Source organism: Trachinotus anak, unplaced genomic scaffold (assembly GCF_046630095.1).
Source record: "Trachinotus anak isolate AG129_WGS33_773 ecotype Australia unplaced genomic scaffold, CSIRO_AGI_Tana_v1 ptg000015l, whole genome shotgun sequence".
Classification (NCBI taxonomy): domain Eukaryota; kingdom Metazoa; phylum Chordata; class Actinopteri; order Carangiformes; family Carangidae; genus Trachinotus; species Trachinotus anak.
Window position 1 is genome coordinate 8,249,872 of NW_027273866.1, and position 19,413 is coordinate 8,269,284.

The 19,413-nt window shown below is 39.7% G+C and overlaps 2 protein-coding genes across 3 annotated transcripts; both read right to left on the reverse strand.

Annotated features, from left to right (window-relative positions):
- Positions 1 to 1,069: 1,069 nt before the first annotated feature.
- On the reverse strand, positions 1,070 to 2,444 carry fabp7a (fatty acid binding protein 7, brain, a). Its single transcript, XM_071497723.1, has 4 exons — positions 2,287 to 2,444; positions 1,849 to 2,021; positions 1,647 to 1,748; positions 1,070 to 1,367 (listed from the first exon to the last, which is right to left on the reverse strand). Exons 1-4 carry the CDS (start codon positions 2,357 to 2,359, stop codon positions 1,317 to 1,319), a joined length of 399 nt encoding a protein of 132 aa, XP_071353824.1. The 5' UTR covers positions 2,360 to 2,444; the 3' UTR covers positions 1,070 to 1,316.
- Positions 2,445 to 5,920: 3,476 nt separating this feature from the next.
- Positions 5,921 to 18,729, reverse strand: usp40 (ubiquitin specific peptidase 40). Of its 2 annotated transcripts, none has more exons than XM_071498393.1 (31): positions 18,005 to 18,729; positions 17,828 to 17,895; positions 17,630 to 17,743; positions 16,569 to 16,733; positions 16,189 to 16,335; positions 15,818 to 15,961; positions 15,498 to 15,626; positions 15,180 to 15,296; positions 14,737 to 14,844; positions 14,430 to 14,612; positions 14,143 to 14,278; positions 13,844 to 13,925; positions 13,465 to 13,636; positions 13,281 to 13,365; positions 13,117 to 13,187; positions 12,617 to 13,023; positions 12,387 to 12,540; positions 12,204 to 12,264; positions 11,644 to 11,697; positions 11,320 to 11,408; positions 11,042 to 11,128; positions 10,898 to 10,934; positions 10,686 to 10,750; positions 10,030 to 10,104; positions 9,744 to 9,941; positions 9,286 to 9,404; positions 9,087 to 9,152; positions 8,721 to 8,931; positions 8,297 to 8,392; positions 8,113 to 8,207; positions 5,921 to 7,870 (listed from the first exon to the last, which is right to left on the reverse strand). In XM_071498393.1, the coding sequence occupies exons 1-31, from the start codon at positions 18,198 to 18,200 to the stop codon at positions 7,762 to 7,764; spliced, it is 3,840 nt and encodes a 1,279-aa protein (XP_071354494.1). In that variant the 5' UTR covers positions 18,201 to 18,729; the 3' UTR covers positions 5,921 to 7,761. The 2 variants fall into 2 exon arrangements, with proteins under 2 accessions (XP_071354494.1, XP_071354493.1); XM_071498392.1 differs by having other exon boundaries at positions 14,143 to 14,281.
- Positions 18,730 to 19,413: the final 684 nt, after the last annotated feature.

Sequence of the window (19,413 nt, forward strand, 5' to 3'; positions counted from 1 at the left end):
CTGAACCACTATCTCTCACTGTTTCATGGAATGTGATAGGCTCCTATGATTTCTTCCTGCAATTGTGCTGCTGTGAATATGGTGACATTAACTCGTCTGAACCTGTCTTTCAACTGTTTTCACCCCAAATACTTATGCAAATGATTTGAGAGCAAGGGCAGATTTGGCGCACCATCACTGGAGCATAAAGACAGATTTTGATTTAAATTAATTCAACGGGGAACGGCCAAATGAGTTCCACTCCAGTTACCACAGTTTCTTTGTGTCACAGGCTATTGAGAGGTGGCCAGAAACTTGGCAGCCTGTGTGTTGAGGTGGGAAGAATGGCCACTTGTAGCGGCAGCATTCGGTAGACTACACACAGTTCACAGGAGTGGGAGCCTTTAACTTGCTCCTAGAAAGGTGGGAAAGATGGAGGGTAGATGAGGAAACTTTACATTGAACATGATCTTTACAACACTGTGAAGTCCTCTTGTTTAGAAACACTACCAGTTGGAAAAAAAAAGGTTTATTGACACACTCTATTTTTAGACCTTGAACTACTAAGTGTTGAATATTGGATGATGCAGCCTGTCCACATCCTACACAGTGTCCTCTCTCTGCCTGTCATGCCAGCAGCAGCATTAAGTCACGGTTGGTCCACACCATCGAATGATGCCTCTACGTAATGACACCACAACTTTAACCGGATTATCCTGAAGTGTGTGACATCATCACCCCCACCCCCACCTCTCCATCCCCTCCAGCTCCTAGCCAGCCAACCATCTCTGACCATCTGTGGGTTATTACAGGACATTCACGCCCATGAGTTCAATGGTCACACTGGCTGCTGCTGCTGCACGGCCGGCTCTGGCCTGCACCATCACCCTGCAGCTGTCACCTGGGACTGACCCATCACAGGGACTGCACTGTTCCCACAAGTTTGGCTGATATGTTTGAAATGAAACGCAGGACTGCATTCAAAGTTACATGAAAGAAAGACATCCTATGTGCATGAGTGTTGAGATAAAATGGTACTGATGGTGCTCTGGTGACTTTTAAATACCAACTGACACATCTGAGACATTAAAAAGTTTTAGTCAAGCAGTTTATTTTTTCCCCCTTTTTTCACATGCGATACTCTTCACAGTCTGAATTTCTTAGAAAAGATCTTATAAAAATGTTCCCAAAATATCTATCCCGTGTTAAAACAACAAATTAAATGCAAATCAATGCATGCAACAAAAACAGTTTTCTTTTTTTATAAAAACAGAAGAACGCCTTGTTGATCGTTCGCAGCGCTGGGATGATTAGCTCGTTCAAGTGGATGGTAAAGTTTAGGCTTTTTCGTATGTGCGGACCGCCTGGACTCCCTCAAAGGTCAAAGTCTGAAGCAGAGATGAAAAAAAGCAAAAGACGGCTCATTATACATGATGTCAGGTAACAGTGTCATTTTTAATGTAACGTCTGGAAATCATGGATGCTTTGTTTAATCCATTTGGGTTCTATGAAAACAGTTGTTGCACCACTACAAAGGAAAGGCGAGGTCAGTTTATTTTGTGCAGCCCTTTTGAATCCAAAGAGCTGTACATAAGCACTCTAAAACTTTGTTTACAGGGCAAAAGGCTCCATAAACTAAGAAATGTAACCACAACGACTGGACTCACCATCACCATCTTCCCATCCTTGATTTCTCTGACAAATTTGGTCTCTTTCCCATCCCACTTCTGCACATGCACCAGTTTGTCTCCATCCATGGTGAAGGTAGACTGCAAACACAAACAGCATATTTAAAACAAGCCCAGAGGTCTTTAACCAGAATCACATCTCGCGACGAAGACTCGGCTACACAGGAGCGACCCCACTTACTTTGACATGTCGGTCATCGGGTGTGGTCTCATCAAACTCCTCTCCCAGTTTGGAGGAGATCTCAGTGTTTCTGAAAGTGCTCAGGGTTTTCAGCACCACTTTGTCACCGTCTTGGCTGATCACTACTGTTGGTTTGGTCACATTACCCACTTGTCTTGTGGCAAAACCAACACCTGTCCAAAAAAAAAAAAAAAAAATAATAATAATAATAATAATAATAATAATAATAGTAATAATAAAATCTTCTCTGAACAGAGCTTGCACTGATGCATCACAAATTATGACAGCTATGGGTTTTATTTATTGTCTCTGCTTCAAATCAAGATATTTGAGCAAAAATACGCAGCAGCAATCCCAGTTAGTGACACAAATGTAAAATAAGTGTAGCCTGCAGCAGGCGACCTTGCCCACAATACAAATCAGCTCAAGCTCGCTTACCAAGTGCCTTCATGTAGTCATCAAAGTTCTGGCTGTCGACTAGTTTCCATGTAGCGCAGAAAGCATCAACCATGTTTGCAGATGTTAGCGGCCCAGCTCAGTGTCAGGCTGTCAGGCAGTGACTCCTGCGGCGCGTCCGCCTGCCACATTAATACTGTAACACTGGGCGGGGACGTAAGCCGCGGCGTGACAGCTGATTGGACGATCTGGGCGCTTTGTGGGCTGTAATTATTTACTACTGACTGCGCTGGATTGACAGGTTGACTTTTGCGACTTTGGAGGCGGGGACAATGGCTGATGTCCCGTACAATACAAATTGTAAATACCTACATACAGTGTGGTAGTGGCACCAAAATTAGGTCAGTTTAATATAACAGTCCAGCAATAAATACTAATAATTGAAGGTTGCAATGGTCAGTTTTTGTTGAAAAAAGTGTTGATTCAGCTGTGAGGTAAAGTGAAGGATGCAGCCTGTGCTTCTGTTCAGCTGCACTGCATTGCATTGGTAGGTGTTCCTTTTATTTTGTCCACCACATTCAAGTCATTGAGGGTAGGCTAAAAAAAAAAAAAAACAGACCCACCTCTCGGTAATGCAATACAGTACAACAGCAGCCGCTAAAATAATAACAGCTGAATCTGTGGCTGAATGCTGCCTTATTAGATGTGAAAAACAGTGATTTTAAAAATGCCCCTCTCCCTGTTTTCGCTCCATATTCAATGAACACTGGAGCCAGTGGGGCCAGCTGAAGAGCGCTCCTGTTGCTCAGAGGCTTGCAGTTAAAATTTCCCGAGTAGCCACATGGTGTGAAGACAAATTTGCCAATGTTCTGACAGAAATGATGAGGGAAGAGTGAAAAGATGATATGAATGTTGAGATGGACATTTTAATAGTTTCAATAGAGTTTCTACGTTGAGGCGTCAGAGAGAGATAAGAATCAAAAAAATGGTGGAAAAATAACAATAAGCACTTTTGAACCTGAGATGGTGGGATTGCATTTGCAGCAAATAAAGCAGATTGAAGCAGAATTGGAGAATTTCTGTAATATACTGTTACCGTACCTAATACAACCAAGCTCAACAGGACACAATTATGACATGATTTACCTATGAACAGCCATTTTTATTTGACAGTTTTATACTCCAAGACAATATAGACTACAGCTAAATTATGCTGTAATTAGAAACCACATATAATCCTGTATTAGATCCAAAATAAAGACAGTTAGACACTACCACACCAAATTATACTCTAATTACAAAGCAAATAGGAGACCCTAAAATACTACTAGACACCATTTTACAAGATCATAGACTAAAGAGAAATAAAATACAATGCCATATCAGATCCACAATATGCCACAGTTAGACGCTATTCTACAAATTATGCTGTTGAACGTTATCATCATGAGCCTATGACAGCTTCATTAGACAACACAGGATGTAATTAGAAGAATGTAATAGCATATTATGCGATGCACATATTATTTGGCAGTATATCTGTACTGCTTTGTTCCCAGAGGGAACCAACGCAGACGCGGGGAGAACATACAAACCCAGGGTTCCAACCCAGAACCTTCTTACTGTGAGGCAACAGCACCACTGCACCTCCATGCCACCCTTAACATTCACATGTTCACTCCAAATATTGATCCTTATTGTTTTGTTTGGGAAGAGTTTTAAACGCTGAATAAACTGAACAGAAAATGATTGATATTTTTGTTAACTGATGTCAGTGATGAGGTAAAACAAAGACACTGACAGAAGACGTGATGATGTTAGTGTCTGGGAACAGACACAGAGGAGAAAACTGTATAAAGCTCAAAGTTCCCACACAGTGTGACACAGAAGTTACATGTAGCATTTTGACAATATTTTTACACCTGAATCTGATTGGATTGTGACAGTCCAATCACAAAGCAGAGCCCAGAGCGTGGGCTTGAAAATCTACCACACCTCTCAGGATCTGGACTCTGATTTGTGATTGGACTGTCGCTGTCCAATCAGATTCAGGTGTAAAAGAATAAGATTAAAATTTGAACTTGTAACTTCAGTGTCAGAACCTGTGGGAACTTTAAACACTGAGTTTTATACAGGTTTCTGCTCTGTATCTGTTCGCTTACACTAACAAAAGCACTTCTTCTGTCACAGTGTCTTTGTTTTACCTCACCACTTATATCATTCAACAAAAATATAACTTATCAGAGATTCAGCAATAACTAAAAAGTGTTCTTCAATTCATTCAGTGTTTCTGAGTAACTCTCTCCCCAAACAAAACAATAAGGATCAATGTTTCATTTCCAGTTAATTAATTTCCTTTACCATGCAAGTGAATTATGGGGATAGAACAGTGACATTAACTATTGGAACTGAAAACAAAACCTGAACTGAAAAAGGAAACAACGACATGAAAAACTTGTATTGGCACTGAACAAAGGCTCCACTGAAAAATAAAACGCTGGCGTAAAAAAACTTACCTCATTTAATTCTGATATTTGTAATTACAATGTGTTTTATTCTCAATGTCATGTCTGTGTGGTGGCATTTTCTTTATTGAGCTATCACTATTTTTCTGTCACTGGTTTTGATTTGATTTGATTTTTATTTTGGTGGTCAAAAAGTCCATTTTGCTTCGGAAGGTACCTAACTGAGTGAAATGACCTGAAAATATCTAATGCAGCCATGATGACAACTGGGCAAATTCTCTAAATCAGGTGTTTTCAAAGTCTGAGATTGTCAGCCTCACCTCAGACAAACCTTGGAAAGAGGCACCCACTCACTCCACCTTAGTTTAATTGCTTTGTTTTGTTCAATTCCTGGATGCCTATGGGATCATAATTATGTTATTTGAACCCATATACTCTCAACAATTGAGCCAAGATAGACTAATACTGTTGTTTGGCATAACTTGTGACTAAACCAAATATATAGAAACTGAACATTATAACCTTCATGAATGAGGATTTATTGCTGGACTGTTATATCAAACTGACTTAGTTTCAGTGTTCCTCATAAACTGAGAACCACACTGTATGTAGTTGTTAACTATTTGTATTAGTTTTGTGAAGTATGCTGCTTGGAATTATTGTTAAGTGTGTTTAACAATGACGATGCCTGTTCATTTGAAAATGTTTAATAAAGATTTAAATATATATATATTTATACACGCACGCACACACACACACACACACACACACACACACCCTTTCCATAATGTAAGTAGTTATGTCAGCCTAACATTAATACAAAGACACTCTCTCTCTTCTGTCGAAATTCTAAGAAACTGAAGATAACTTTTCTCCTACTCAACATACATCAGAAACCCTATTTTATTACAGCACCATCATACAATTAAGGGTTTCTGTCTCAAAGATACTGTAAATGTTTGGCTGAATAATTACTGCAATGTGCACATTCTTTCCGAGGGCAACATTAATGTGTACATTTCATGCCAATCCATTCAACAGTTGTTTAAATATTTCACTAAAAATTATAAATGTCAGCTTCATGATGGCGCAAGACTCACATTACCATTCATAAAGCCATGCCGCCAACAAGGCTAAAAATTATTAAAGCCGCAAATTCCTGTGAGGTAAAATGCAGTGATTCTGCTTGAGCCTTATTAACATGACATGAGTGACAGTTTCTATTGTATACCTTTATTGTTGATAAAATACTTTCTGCAGATACAATCTGACATGGATACAAACAGATGTCCACTGTCATAATTCAGCAGATCAGTCCTTATCAATAACACCAAAAATGTAATCAATAACACTAGTAAATGATACATGATACAAAATTTAATTTCACTATTGCTGAGTATATTGTAGATTTATGCATCTGCTTCAAACAAATAGAAAAAAAACCCCAATAATTTCTACTTGCAAATTCTTGGCACTGATCAAGGCCAGATTAATGCATGAAGCAGCATAGAAAATATTTTATAACAAAATCATAACCCAATCACAATTCATACAGTAACACTATTATTTTGTCACTTTCTTCAAATAAGTTATCTAAATAATTATTTTTACTTCCCTGAAGTTCACATATAGTGCATGCAAATGAAACATTAAATGTTCCTCAATGAAAACTTGTGTGGTAAATCAGGGACCTTTACTTTAACATAATCAAGGAGAGAAGTTTTACACTGTTTCTGAAGCAGAGGTGGACAAATTCATCCGGCATCGTAAATGGTTGTATAACACAATGACTTTTTTTGCTCCATACATCTATTCATCTGAAATGTAAAATGAGAGAATGAGGTGAAGAGTGTCTGCTTTCATTTGCAGCTCTATCGAGAGTGGATAATGTCCAGTGAAGGACAATAAATCTGCCCTTTTAGACTTTGCAACTTATGTGTCACTTCACACCCAAATTGTAAAATACAGAGCCAAAACATCAAACAATGTGTTCTTGTCTTAATAGTTTAACTGTAATTTACTGTGAAATTACAGCAGGGCAACAGTTGAGGGTTAGGGAAATTACAAATAAGACCAAAAAAAAAAAAAAAAAGAAAAAAAAAAAAAAGAAAAACCAATGACAGGGCAGCAGAGGTAGCGTGAGAGAGGCAGAGAGTGAGGTAGGGAGGACAGAGCAGCACTGAGGCTTCTCCATGTTAAGGCCTGTCTCTCCTCTCCCTTGTCAACCTAAAATAGAGCCCATGATCCAGAGAGTTTTTGTTCATGGTGCACAGTGACAGGTTTATTGTAAAAATGAGAGTTACTTATTGTACACCCAGTTACCTTATAAAGAACATCAGGACTTACTGATGGTTGATTACCTATTGCAGTGGCTTGTTGAACTGGAAAACTGGTTAAAAGGAAGCCAAAATTGAAAAGCCACTGGCTATTGGCTACCATTATAAATTTTTCACCCTGATTGCTACAGTTTAACCATAGCAGTGTTCGAGATAGAAACTCCTGTTAGCTTCAGTGCAGTATTTCACTGCAGGTTTGTAATTGCAAAAGAAATTCTTACAGTAAAAAGGTTACAAATTAGCTACAGATTGATGCAACAATCTGTTGTCCTGAAGGTCACACTGTCTTCAAATCTCCCTCAGAAAATATAAAAACGAAGAAAGAATTTCATTTCATTAAATAAAGGGCATGTGTGGCAGTTGTAATTTTAAGAGCTTGTAAAGACAGTAAGCAAGACAAACATGGGTCATCCAATAAAAAAAAAAAAAACAACTTAGATAACTTGCATAGAAATAATGGAAATTACAGTCAGTTATTACAAAACAGCAAATCAAAGTGCCAAATATGAAATTCACTCTCTTCCTATGTCAATAATAAATCAGTCAGAAGGGAAGCAGAAAGGAATTTAGGGTTCGATTTTGTCAGGTTTTAAAAATATGTGGAGAACAAAATGGACATATGTCAAGTGGATTGTCCTAACTGCAACGTGGCATCTGTGTGTGTGTGTGTTTTATAGGTAGTCCTGATTTGTCCATGCACCTGTGGGAGCGGACTGCTATCTGAACTCCCCTACACTGATTGACAGTGCCACCTCTGGCTTCCTGGATTTCGTCTGTCCAGCCTTCTTCTGCAGTCCAGCAGCATCAGAGCCTGCAGCCTCCCCTCTAAACAAAAGAAAGAGAATGAAATTTGAATAACACATCAAATAAAAACAATAATAATCAGAACTAATGGACACAGGTTTGTGGTTTCACAGCTATGAGTCACTGCAGCCATGAGGTGACTACCAAATAATAAATGCTGTAGAAGAGCTTGAGTGACATCTATAAAGCCATAATCACAAATATTACACAAAGTAACAAACGTTTTCCCAGCTGCAGCATGTGAGAAAGTAAAGAAGTCCCACCCTTTCCTGCGTTGCTCTGCCTGCTCTCTCAGCCTCTGCTGGCCCTGCTCATCCTCCAGCGTGACAAAGTCCCTATTGTTGTCAATCAGAAGATTCTGAAAAGCAAAACCAGGAACAGATTCAGCGTTTCTAGCACAAAAACAAAACTGACTCTCTTAGAAACAAAAGAGGGTTCTATCAATACCTTGATGCCTATGGTGTCTCCATCTTTGAGGTGGAATGGTGCTCCCAGTAGTGATTCTGTTCTCTTCTTCTTTTTCTTTTTAGAAACCTGCTGGCTCTGAAAGTAAAAGAAAGTAAAAGCTTATTACTCACTGATAATGTTACTAGGAATTAGTAACACATACAAGAATACTGACATTTGGGGATAATTTCTTTACTTATGAAATAAAAATCCCACAAGTTTCTCATGAAATGATTAACTGAATGATCAAGGTCATATCTCCCATTATTAGCCACATTATACGCAGTGAAGATTCCTCTTTAGTGTTCTTCTAGAGCTCTATGATAACATTTTCTCTACCAACGTTTCTATTGAGCATAGGAGTAAAAACACAAATATGAATATACCTAAAACAGGTTACTTCTCAGGAACCTTCTAATCTTACCCAGTTGGATATTTCTTCCCATGTGTGTTTGTCTGGCTGGTGTTTGGCCAAAAGGAGAGAGTCAGGGGAGAGGCCATAGTGTGCAGCCAGACAAGTGCGTAGAGAGCGAGGGGAAGAATCACGGGATGCATCCCAAACCAGCTCCTCTGGAGGGTAGTAACACCTCTCCCCCGGTACTCCCATCTTAACATTCAGCAAAACCTCCTTGGGCCTTAGGAAGAGGGGGAAATAAGGGATGCACATGTATTACGAACACAAGTGAAAGCAAACAGTTCGACAAAGAGGCTCAATCCTGAACCATTTCTCATGGTGGGATAGTACTTAAGGTTTTGTATTATCAGAAATTAGTTGCACTCTAAACCTTACCCAAGATCCTCCTCTTTCAGCAGCTGTTGCACACAAAGATCTGTACCACTGGTTAACTTCAATTTCCTGATCACGAGAAAACAGAAGAAAAAGAAACTGAGCCAAGTAATGAATCTGTCTAATGAATCTGTCCTGATGAAAATAATCTGATGAGTATCAAGTATAAAACTGGAAAAAGGTGACTAGAAAGTTGTCATACCTGAGCGTTAGTTGTTGTCCTCTGAGGAGTCGTGCCAGCCTCTGTCCCTCCATCTGCCACATGCGCATAAACGCAGTGGTTGGCACACACACATTTTGGAGAGCAGGCAGCGTCATCACCTGATACAGAGGTAGATAATAAAGTACAGCAAGAGGAGCATCTTTAAACATTTGGTAGAGAAATGCAGCAAAATCACATGCTTCACTGTTACACCTGTTCCCAAGCAAAAGAACAATAGCAGCACAACTAATGACGTAGGACAGCAGAAATATTTAAATAAGAGCAGTTCTTAGACTACAGCACATACTGGAAGGGATCCAGAATTAAGTCAACAATCAGATTTAGTCCTGGACCACATGTCATGAAAAAAGAAAAGAAAACAGATATATAAAAGAAAACAGATAAAACAGCTATAAAAAGTTGGTGGTTTTGATTCCAGCCATCTAATCAGAATGTACCTGAGTCTTGAGATCCTCCAATGTGGCCTCGTCTGATATCTCCACCTGTCCTACACTTCTCAGATCCTCCATGTTGCTGCCATAAAGAGTCACAACCTCCGACATCTGCTCCTCAGCATGTCCATTGTCAGTGTGATTAAAATCTGTGTCTATGTTTTTGGGATCCAGATACAGCCACACGGATAACTTAAGAAAACCCTGAGGGAAAAAAGAGACAACAAGGGCTAAAGAGAGAGTTAAGTTATAATATATCATGAATCTCCAGACAAAAAAAACACTGAAGTACCTTCGGAGGAAGTTGTCCTTCCGTGACGACTAATGTCTCTCCACTGCTTATCTTCAGCTCTGACAGACAAGCATCCTGAGAATAAAAGGTTGTTGTTAGCATGTGGGCTGACATAGTGATGGAAAAACAACAGAGGAATTCATATAATAATAATATACCAGTATAAACATTTTATAATTGCCTTTTAGTTAGAGCTCCAATGCTTGACAGAAAAATTATCAGCAACTATTTAGATAATCAACTAATTATTTAAGAAATGTTTAAACTAAAATTTTCCAAACATTCCCCAGTTTTAGCTTGATATTTGTGAGGATTTTCTGCCTTTCTTAGCCTTTAACATGTTTTACATTTTTACCTGCTGGACGGACAATTCAGAGAATTAAGATGACATTGCATGATTAATCTATTGATTGAGAGAATAACAATAACCTAAAAATTAATCAATAAAGAAAATTTTTTATTTTATATATGCAAGTCTTCAGTCACAGTTTGGTATTTTTGTAGCTCTTTTCTGGTGCTAAACATCATGTAGAAAATAATGTAAAAATGCACATCCAAAAAGCAGGGTAACAGAAGCAAAACAAAAAAAAAAAAAAAAAAAAAAAGATATCTGCCAGCACTGTTCGATTTAGTTATTGCGTATTATTTACACTCACCTCATCCATAAGTGGCTCTCCAACCTCTTCACACCAGTCGAGCCTCCTCAAGTGCCAACAGGTACCTGCAAGCAAACATTTAAATGACATTACCAACCAAATTTTGCAGCAAAGCAGAGACTGATTACAGTCTCACAAAAGCAGTGATAATCTGCAGTACATGCAAGTTTCACACACTTTGGGAAAACAGAAAAAAAAACCTGTTGTTTTACCATCAAGTCCGACAGCATCCAGCATCGCCTTCAGACACTGCAAAAAATTAAATAAAATTAAAATAAGATTTTAAAAAGAAAAACACACAGTAATGTGAACACATTATGAATGTTGCAAAAAATAAGTAGCTTTTTTTCCCTCACCTCTTTGACAGTACAGGTCCCCTCTACTATTATGTCCATCTCCATCCCAGCAGAGGGCGCTGTGCCCACAGAGAAATGCAAGAATAGCTGCAACACAGAGAGAAACATCTCCAAACATCTATGAAATATTTAATATTTAAATGCTCACAACTCCTTGACTTGAGTTATTCTAAAATGTGGCGTAGGATACTTTACAGGCACTTAAAGGTTCTGTAACTTTTACCTGTGCAGCTGCAAATACAAAGGATCCATTGAAGATTTCAAATAAAAAGACACACCTGTGATGCCTTGGGGGCATTTCCCGGACAGAGAGTGAGTGTGGTCATGAGTCGCACCGCTGCATCCCGAACACTCAATTCTTCACACACTGTCAGGTAAACCAGAGTAACACAACACAAGTGCACCTCAGTAAATGTTTGCTGCAACTTCAAAGACTGATGATGAGAGGAAAAATTACAGGTAGGGAGTACCTTTCAAAAATTTTACAAGAGGACAGTGTAAAGGTATGTGTATCTTAATATTTTGTTCAAATGAGGGGGATTTCCAGCTTTTAGTTATCTGTACCATTAAACTCACCCCCAGGGTAACAAATGACTGAGTACCTGGAGGAAGGAGTTTCCCTGTGCAGTCCACCTGTCTCAGACAGTACTGTGCACCTGGTCAGTGAGACAGAATATATAAGATATAATGTAGTTCAATGTAACACCACCCTTATTATAACCTCAGTGACAAACACACACTTGAACTTTGAACACATTTTTAGATAATATCAACACAAACTGAACATTGTGAGTGTTGTAAAGACAGATATTATGGCAGGGCTGTTGTATTGGATTGCATTAGATTGTGCAGGAGTACCTAATTAAGCGGCCTCTAATGGACATTTCATTAGGGTTCTTATTTTATACTAATTCAGTGATATTCACTTGTTAACTACAACTGCATAAAAAAAATGTAAAAGCATATAAAAAAGGTCTTATAAACAGAAATTGCGAATAGTTTAAGAGACTTTGACGTACTTGAAGTATTCATGTGCTGCTGCATAATGTAAACAAATACCACAATCGAACTGGGGCTCAGCATCTGCATATACAACAATGACTGACCCTGACAAATACTGGAGGGTTTGGGACATAGCTGTGTGTAACACTGAGCATCTTGCCTGGGGGTTGCTCCTGGAGCTGCAGTTCCTCTATAGCCCTCTGTTTCACTTCACACAGCAGCTGTAGCAGAGACACATAAACAGGACTAAATGAATTTTTACAAAGAACACAGTGATACTTGAGTGGAAAGATATGGGGGAAGAAGAGACAACAAGAAAAACAAAAGCAGGAAAATTACCAACCATATTTCCAGTGGCTGGAACCTTAATTTTCCTCCTCTCCTCCTCCACCTCCCCTTCAGCTCTGCTTCCTCCATGTGGTCGAAACTCCACCTGGAGCCAGCGGCAGTCAGATGGTGTGGTCACAGTGACGACATCTCCATTTAGGGTGAACACACTAAACAAAGTTAAGAAGACAGCTGTAAAACACGCATTTAAAGAAAAACACATACATACATTGCAGAGGATTTTACCTGCTGTCGAACGACTGGGGTTCCAGCACCAACAGCGCATCTCCATCTTTCAGCGACAGCTCCTTTAGCGTCCGCTGCATGTCATCGGGGGGGAACACCCTCCATCCACTCGCCCCTCCTCCCTCTCCTGCCCCCTGATCCCCTCTCTTTCCTCCCTTATGCTCCTGGCACAGCAGACTCTCCTTAGGCTCCCCCAGCGCCTCCTTCACCTCCCCAAGTGTCACACCGCCTGAAAACCCTCTCGCCTCCCTTTTAAGTCCTAGCCCCCCATTTTCAAAACCACCTCTGCTCTCCTCACACTCCACCCCGTCCCCCATCTCCTGTTCCACTTCGCCCAAAAAGGGACGGACTACAGTCAACAGCACGGGCTCCCACTCAGCTCCAGTCAGGATAGTCGCACCACACACCTGACAGGATAAAAAAAAAAAACAGAATAAAAAGTGAGTTTATCTGGATCTGGACATTTGAGCATGTTTGTGATGGACTATGCTTTTCTTCACCTCTCTGCCGTTCCACACAAACAAGTCAGAGTTTGTGTAGATGCCTGCTCTGTACAGGGAGACGCTGTCATCTGAAAAGAGAAACACAACCAACATGAAGTCACAGAGATGTACAAAATGTGAACTTTTACTGTCCTCTTGAAGTATTTTCCTAATTGTCTCACCTGTAAGAGTATTGTAGAGGTGCAGACCTGCTGGAAAACTCTTGGCCACGGTCAAAGCCATATCCCCTTCCCAGAGTTCCTGCTTCTGAATAGACAAATTCACATGAAAACACAAACACACAGCTTATTTCTGCTTTTTTTCACAATATAAAACAACATATGTTGATTTTGGGAATGAAGTTACCTGGTAAATAGCTAATCGCAGGTCTCCTACAGTTTTTCTACGGTCAAAACTGAGGGTGGTGCTCCCGTTGTGCTCTTTGTTGGCTGGTTGAAGGGCCCCATTTTCCAGCCTATAAGAGGGTGCCAGATGCAGATGCAGCTCCACTGTGTTATTGGTGGCTTCAAACTTCTCACTGTAACAAAAACAAGATGGATTCATATCAGTCATTTTTGTAACAATCCAGTCTTTGTATACCTTTCCTTTTTCGAATCCTATATTCAATGGTTTAGTAATTATAGAAACCTGTACTGCCAATAGATTGTGACTTAACTGTCAGTTAGAATCAATTAAACTTAAGTGTAATGTGATAATAGTTTAATATATGAATGTGTTTCTTTACCGCATCTGTTGCAGTTTGATGTTCTCCTCCTGAGCCACCTGGACGAGGTGAGAAGGAACTTTATATTGTGGATTGTTCAGAGCTGAAAAAAACAACAAATATTGTGAATATACACAAATTAGTCATCTTATTACTTAATCTTCTATTTACTTGATAAATGCTAACACAGTTCTCAGGATGAAAACAATGATTAATGGACCCTTTTTTTTTTTTTTTTTTTTTTTTTTACATGAACCTTCTCAACCCAAATGAGCAGACATACATTTTCCATGACAAATGAAAAACATGGTGTCCATTACCTTCACTGGGCCTGTGCAGCTGTGTTTTTCTGTAGAACAGCATGTATGCACTCTCTTTGCCCTGGAACTGCTTCTCTATGTCAGACTCCCTGATGGAGGTCACCGTGGAGTCATTAAGGTCAAACCAGTGGCTACCCTGCTGGCAGACAGGAAGATACACCGTGAGAAAGAGGCATCAAAGAAATCACAAGATGTCCATGAGGAAACTAGATGAAAAAAAATATTTCAAAATATTTCAAAAGGTTTCACACTGGATAAATGTATAAAAATGTGACTTGTTCTTGTACCTCTGGTTCAGGTTCTGGTTTCTGGTCCGGTCCTCCTTTGTCTGAAGCTGCTGAAGGATCAGAGTTAGTGGCCTGCTCTGCTGGGCCAGGGGGCTCAGTCACTGGGCTTGGCAGGTTTGCCTTCAGTGCCACTCTGGTACCACCAGACACCAACATGAACACATCACTGTGGGACTGCAGGAACTTAATCGAAAGAGAAATTGGAAACTGGGGTTTATACACAGAAGAAATAAGAAAAATGTGGAACAAACAAATTGATGTTAACCCAAAGGTGCACCACTGATCATTTGCAAAAAAACAAAAATACCTTTCCTATGGGGCCATAGTGTTTCCTGAACCTTTTGCTCCACGATGATCCAATCTTATCCATGAGTCTCTGGCCCAGCTGGTCCATCAGGACACTCTTTGATGGCTCCTAATAGATGGAAAATGAACAGCATCTAATTAATTGATTTGTCCTGTACCACAGACTCCTTGCAAAAACTAAAATTACCCCCTCACCATTGTATGCCTAAACCAACTTGTCAGCTTGCAGTTTACATCCATGTCTGTCCAGACTCATACAGTATATACAGTGAAGTTTTTTCTGAAGCTGTTCTGGCAACGAGTGAGTGCCTAATGCCTCACTAAGACACTTTATGTTGTTTTTCCTTTAATTTGTTACCCACAGCTCCAACTTCAGTTGTTGCTGGCACGGAGGCATTAAAACATTTATGAGAACTAGATAAAAAAGAAATGCTGTTGCAGTACCTGGGCAATTATAGCAGTTAGGACAGATAAAGGGTCATCTTCTTGTAGTTTTGGCTCACACACTTCCTTGACCTCCTGCTTGACTTTCCTCTGAGTTTTAGGTTTGCAGTCCTCCTCCTGACAATGACACAGAGATGCTGCCATTCCTAATGCACACATTCAAAAGCTTGCAGATTTTTATCAACTTTTCTTAATGACCAATTAGCCATTAGTCAGTACAGGAACCTCATATTCTAAAAAGTGAGTACAACTAACAACTGCTTACTTGTACTAAAATATGTTTCCTGTTCCTGCAGTTTGCCGTTTTATTTTTCTTACCGGTGACTCCCATTGGCCAAGCTGGTCAATGTCCCTGATATAAACATGGTAATGGCCACCATAGCAGCCGCCCTTATGGATAATCACAGAGAACAGGTCGTAAGAGTAATCAGAGTCCTCTCCATCAGTCTGTAAGACAGGAACACATAACAATTAACTTTTCAAGGCATCTTCAAGTAACGTCTTCCAACATGAGGTTACACCTATGCCTGAAAACCAAGAAAATGGAACAAAAATAACAATAATTAAGACAAAAAGTTCAGCTAAATGTGCCGAATCTGAACAAAAGTGAGGTTACAGTGTTAAAATCTGTCATGTACCTGCTCACAAAATGGCCGTAGGTTGATGGTGAGGGGGAAGCTGTAGCGTCCCGTCTCCTTGTATCGCTCACATTTGGCAAAGTCAAAGCTGAATCTCAGCAAAGACATGGTCATGAAGGGAGGGAGCTTCTTCATCTTAGCAGACTGAATAATAGCAAATTGAGCAAAGAAAGGAAGGTGAGAAAAAGTTTTTAAAAAAGTATAGCTATTTTTGATGGAAACAAGAAAAATGTTTACATGACTATTTATTCTCTTCTTATTTGTTCAATATTAATATAAGGCTTGTTTAAAAGAGGGAGGTTGGAAAATAATTCTTTATTGCATTGTAGCCTCTGTTATTATGTTAACACAATCTGAAAGCTGGCACTGACCTTGGCAGCAGTGACCAGCCTGTCACACTGTGCACAGCGGTACAGGTTATTGCCCTCGAACAACTCTTCCTCCACAAACATGTTCCACAAAGCCTCCTCCAGGCTAGACACACCACAAACACACACTGTCAGGTCCAGGAAGTCCTCCTAAAAACAAGGCACAAACAAACATTTATATCAGATCTGGGTTAATTAGATATTTCTGTCTTTGAATTTAGTGTTAGGGTTTTTTTTTACTACAATATCTAATATTTGGCATCAATTTCATTAAATCTTTCTTGGCCAAATACATAAAATACATATTTCCAACACTTTTTAATGGACAAAATTTAACTTCATAAAAAGTAACCACGTCAGAAAGACGGAGAATATGGACACACCTGTCTCTGGCTGACATTTCCACACTCCTTGCAGACAATGCTGTTGACAATAGTCCCGTGGTAGAGCCGGCGAATAAATGTACTACCAGTGGTGCCCACAAGAGAGTGCTCCAGAGCACTGAACAGAATTCTGTTCAGCTCCTGCACATCATGCTGATTTGTCCCCTGAAAGAGGAGGATAACAGAAATAAGGATTGTATTAAGAATAGAAAGACATGTGCTGTGTCCTAATTCCATATTATGTACTAACAGGATACAGTACGTACTATATAACATTTTTATAGCATATTGTTTTGTTGTTATTGTAGAATAAATCAATGCATTTCACTGTTTTATACTTAACAGGAAAACTTACACCACTGAACATCAATCAAGCAGCACTGGATTTACTCATGTTTTCTATAATAATTAGAATTAGAATTAGAAAGTCTTTACTGTCATTGTACAAGAATACAACGAAACCGCTTGTTTTTTTTCCAGCGGAAAGCAGCTTCTTTATTTCTTTTAAGCTATCCACTATGGGACAATAGTGTCCATCAATAGATCACTCAAAATATAAGCGGATTTAGAACGCATATGGACTTTTTTGAGAATACTTAATTCTGTCACTTTATCATTATGAACAAAATATATATATTTCTAAAACCTCTGTAAAATCAGTCTGTAGTAAGGTATCAGGACACAGCATGTCACTCTTACACACAGCGACTTTTCAACATTTTCATCTATTATGTGCATAGTCACTCTCACCTCCCCAGCTAGGGCTTAGGTTACACTTTCCATTTTGATCGTTTTAGAGCTCTGTTTCAAGTTAGTGATTATGCACGTCCTGTGGTTTCGTTCTCTCCTTTTAATTTTATGTAGCATCATCCCTCTTCATATATATATTTTGTATAAATGCCCCAAGATAAAATCGACTATTTTGTAAGTCCGAAATCCAACTTTGTGACTTTCAGTACGTATTTACTGATCAGACTGGAGGACAATTGAATCATAGAAATGTGAAGTGTAACCTGAGCCTCTCTTTCCCCTTTTCACTGACAAAGATAACGGGAACAGACCTCACTGCTGTTCCAGCCAAAGCTGTCAGTGAGGTCAGCAGTGGTGGCGCTCTGCTGGTCCACCAACAACAGACGGGCAAACAGTCTCTGGAGCTCCAGTGGGATCACTCTGACCTGAGGAAAAGAAGGAAAAGCTTTATTACCCCTCAGCGAAGATACACATACATTACATCTGTGGTTACACCTTGCAATTCTTACTTTGGCCCCTGGTTTCTCTTTGTCTTCCAGGCATCCTAACTCCTCTGGCTCCAAACTGAACAGCTCCTCTGCAAACATACGCACCGAACAGTAGTTAGTTAGTGAACTGCACTGTTTACCTAGTGTACTGGTGAACCTCAGTATCTTCCTGCTAAAGGAAGAGTCACCTGTCCTCACCTCTGAACTCTGGGGTGAACAGCAGGGTCTGGAGCAGGGAGTTCAGGTAGCACGTCCCTCCCTGGTTCTTGATGCCACACAGATTGCTTCTTCCTCGGGCCGGGGGTGGCTCGTCTCCCCCCTTTGCAACTCTCCCTTTGGAGGAAGGGGAAGAGAAGCCTTCCTCCTCATCTTCTTCAAAAAGATTCCCAAACATGCCGTGTGAGTTTTTTTTTAATTTTTACTCAGTTTTCTCTCAGTTATGCTGGGACTCAGCCTCGTGGTAAACCTTGTGTTAGCACTCCGATGTGCCCTCTTGCTATCTCATCTTGGTCTTGCCGAGCTCTCTGTTGACAATGGCCGGGCTGACTCTGAAATAAGAGGACTTCACGGGGCTGAACATATCGACTATTACCGGATGTATGTGCGCTGGACTCGCAGGTATATTGTTCACCTAGCTTAACACGCTAACAAAGGCAAATCAATAGCAAGACACTGATGAGCAACTTGACAGCTCAGCGAAAATGTAAAAAACCAGGTTGTCGGTAAGGTTAACCGTCAATGTATCTACGCCTAGAAAAATGGCGTCCACATACCGAAACGCCAAGGACTGATTTCGATGAATTGTTACTCAAAATTTCTCCTGACACTGGCTCTTTCTTCCTCTGTCGGTCTTGCAACAGATAATAAACGAAACGTAAATACAAATATCGTCGGTGAACAGTAGGCAGCCATGTTTCTTCCTTGCAGAGAATGTAATGGTGCATTGTGGTACTTGTAGTATCACACTGGTTACCATACACGCTTAATAGGAATATAACTGAAGATATATTCCTCAGATATTGCCTGGCCAATACAAATAAGCATTTTCAGCCTTTTTCAATTTCTGTAATTTACTGTCACTTTATGGTACAGCTAGATCGTATAATAGCTATAACTCTAATTACAGCAAAATTATATAGAACTACAAAAATTACATTTCCCACAATTCTACTCTTAGCTATTACAAAAGGATCGTGGGACTTGTAGTCTGATAGCACCAAAACATGTTTCACAGTTGCCAGTGTAGTTGCTGGCAGTTTTGTGCCATGTGGGCCATGTGTGCAGGGTTGCATACCAATCAAAGGCTAAAGACCTCACCGTGTATCTGACTACTTGGAATTAAAACTTGTTTACTTTTGATCTTGCAGGGTATGTTTGCCACCCTTGTTGCCTATCCTTAACTAAGCATAGCTGGTGGTTAGACGATGCAAAAAGAACTCTTATCTTGCATATATAAGTCTGGTTTATTGTAATTTTAATAATTTACTTTCACTTTTACATATATATGTAGAATTCATGCAGTCAGAGGCAAAAGAAAAATACAATCAGTCAAAGTTTTTGAGAGAACACGTTCCAGTTGCTGAACAAAGTGTTAAATATAATTTCAA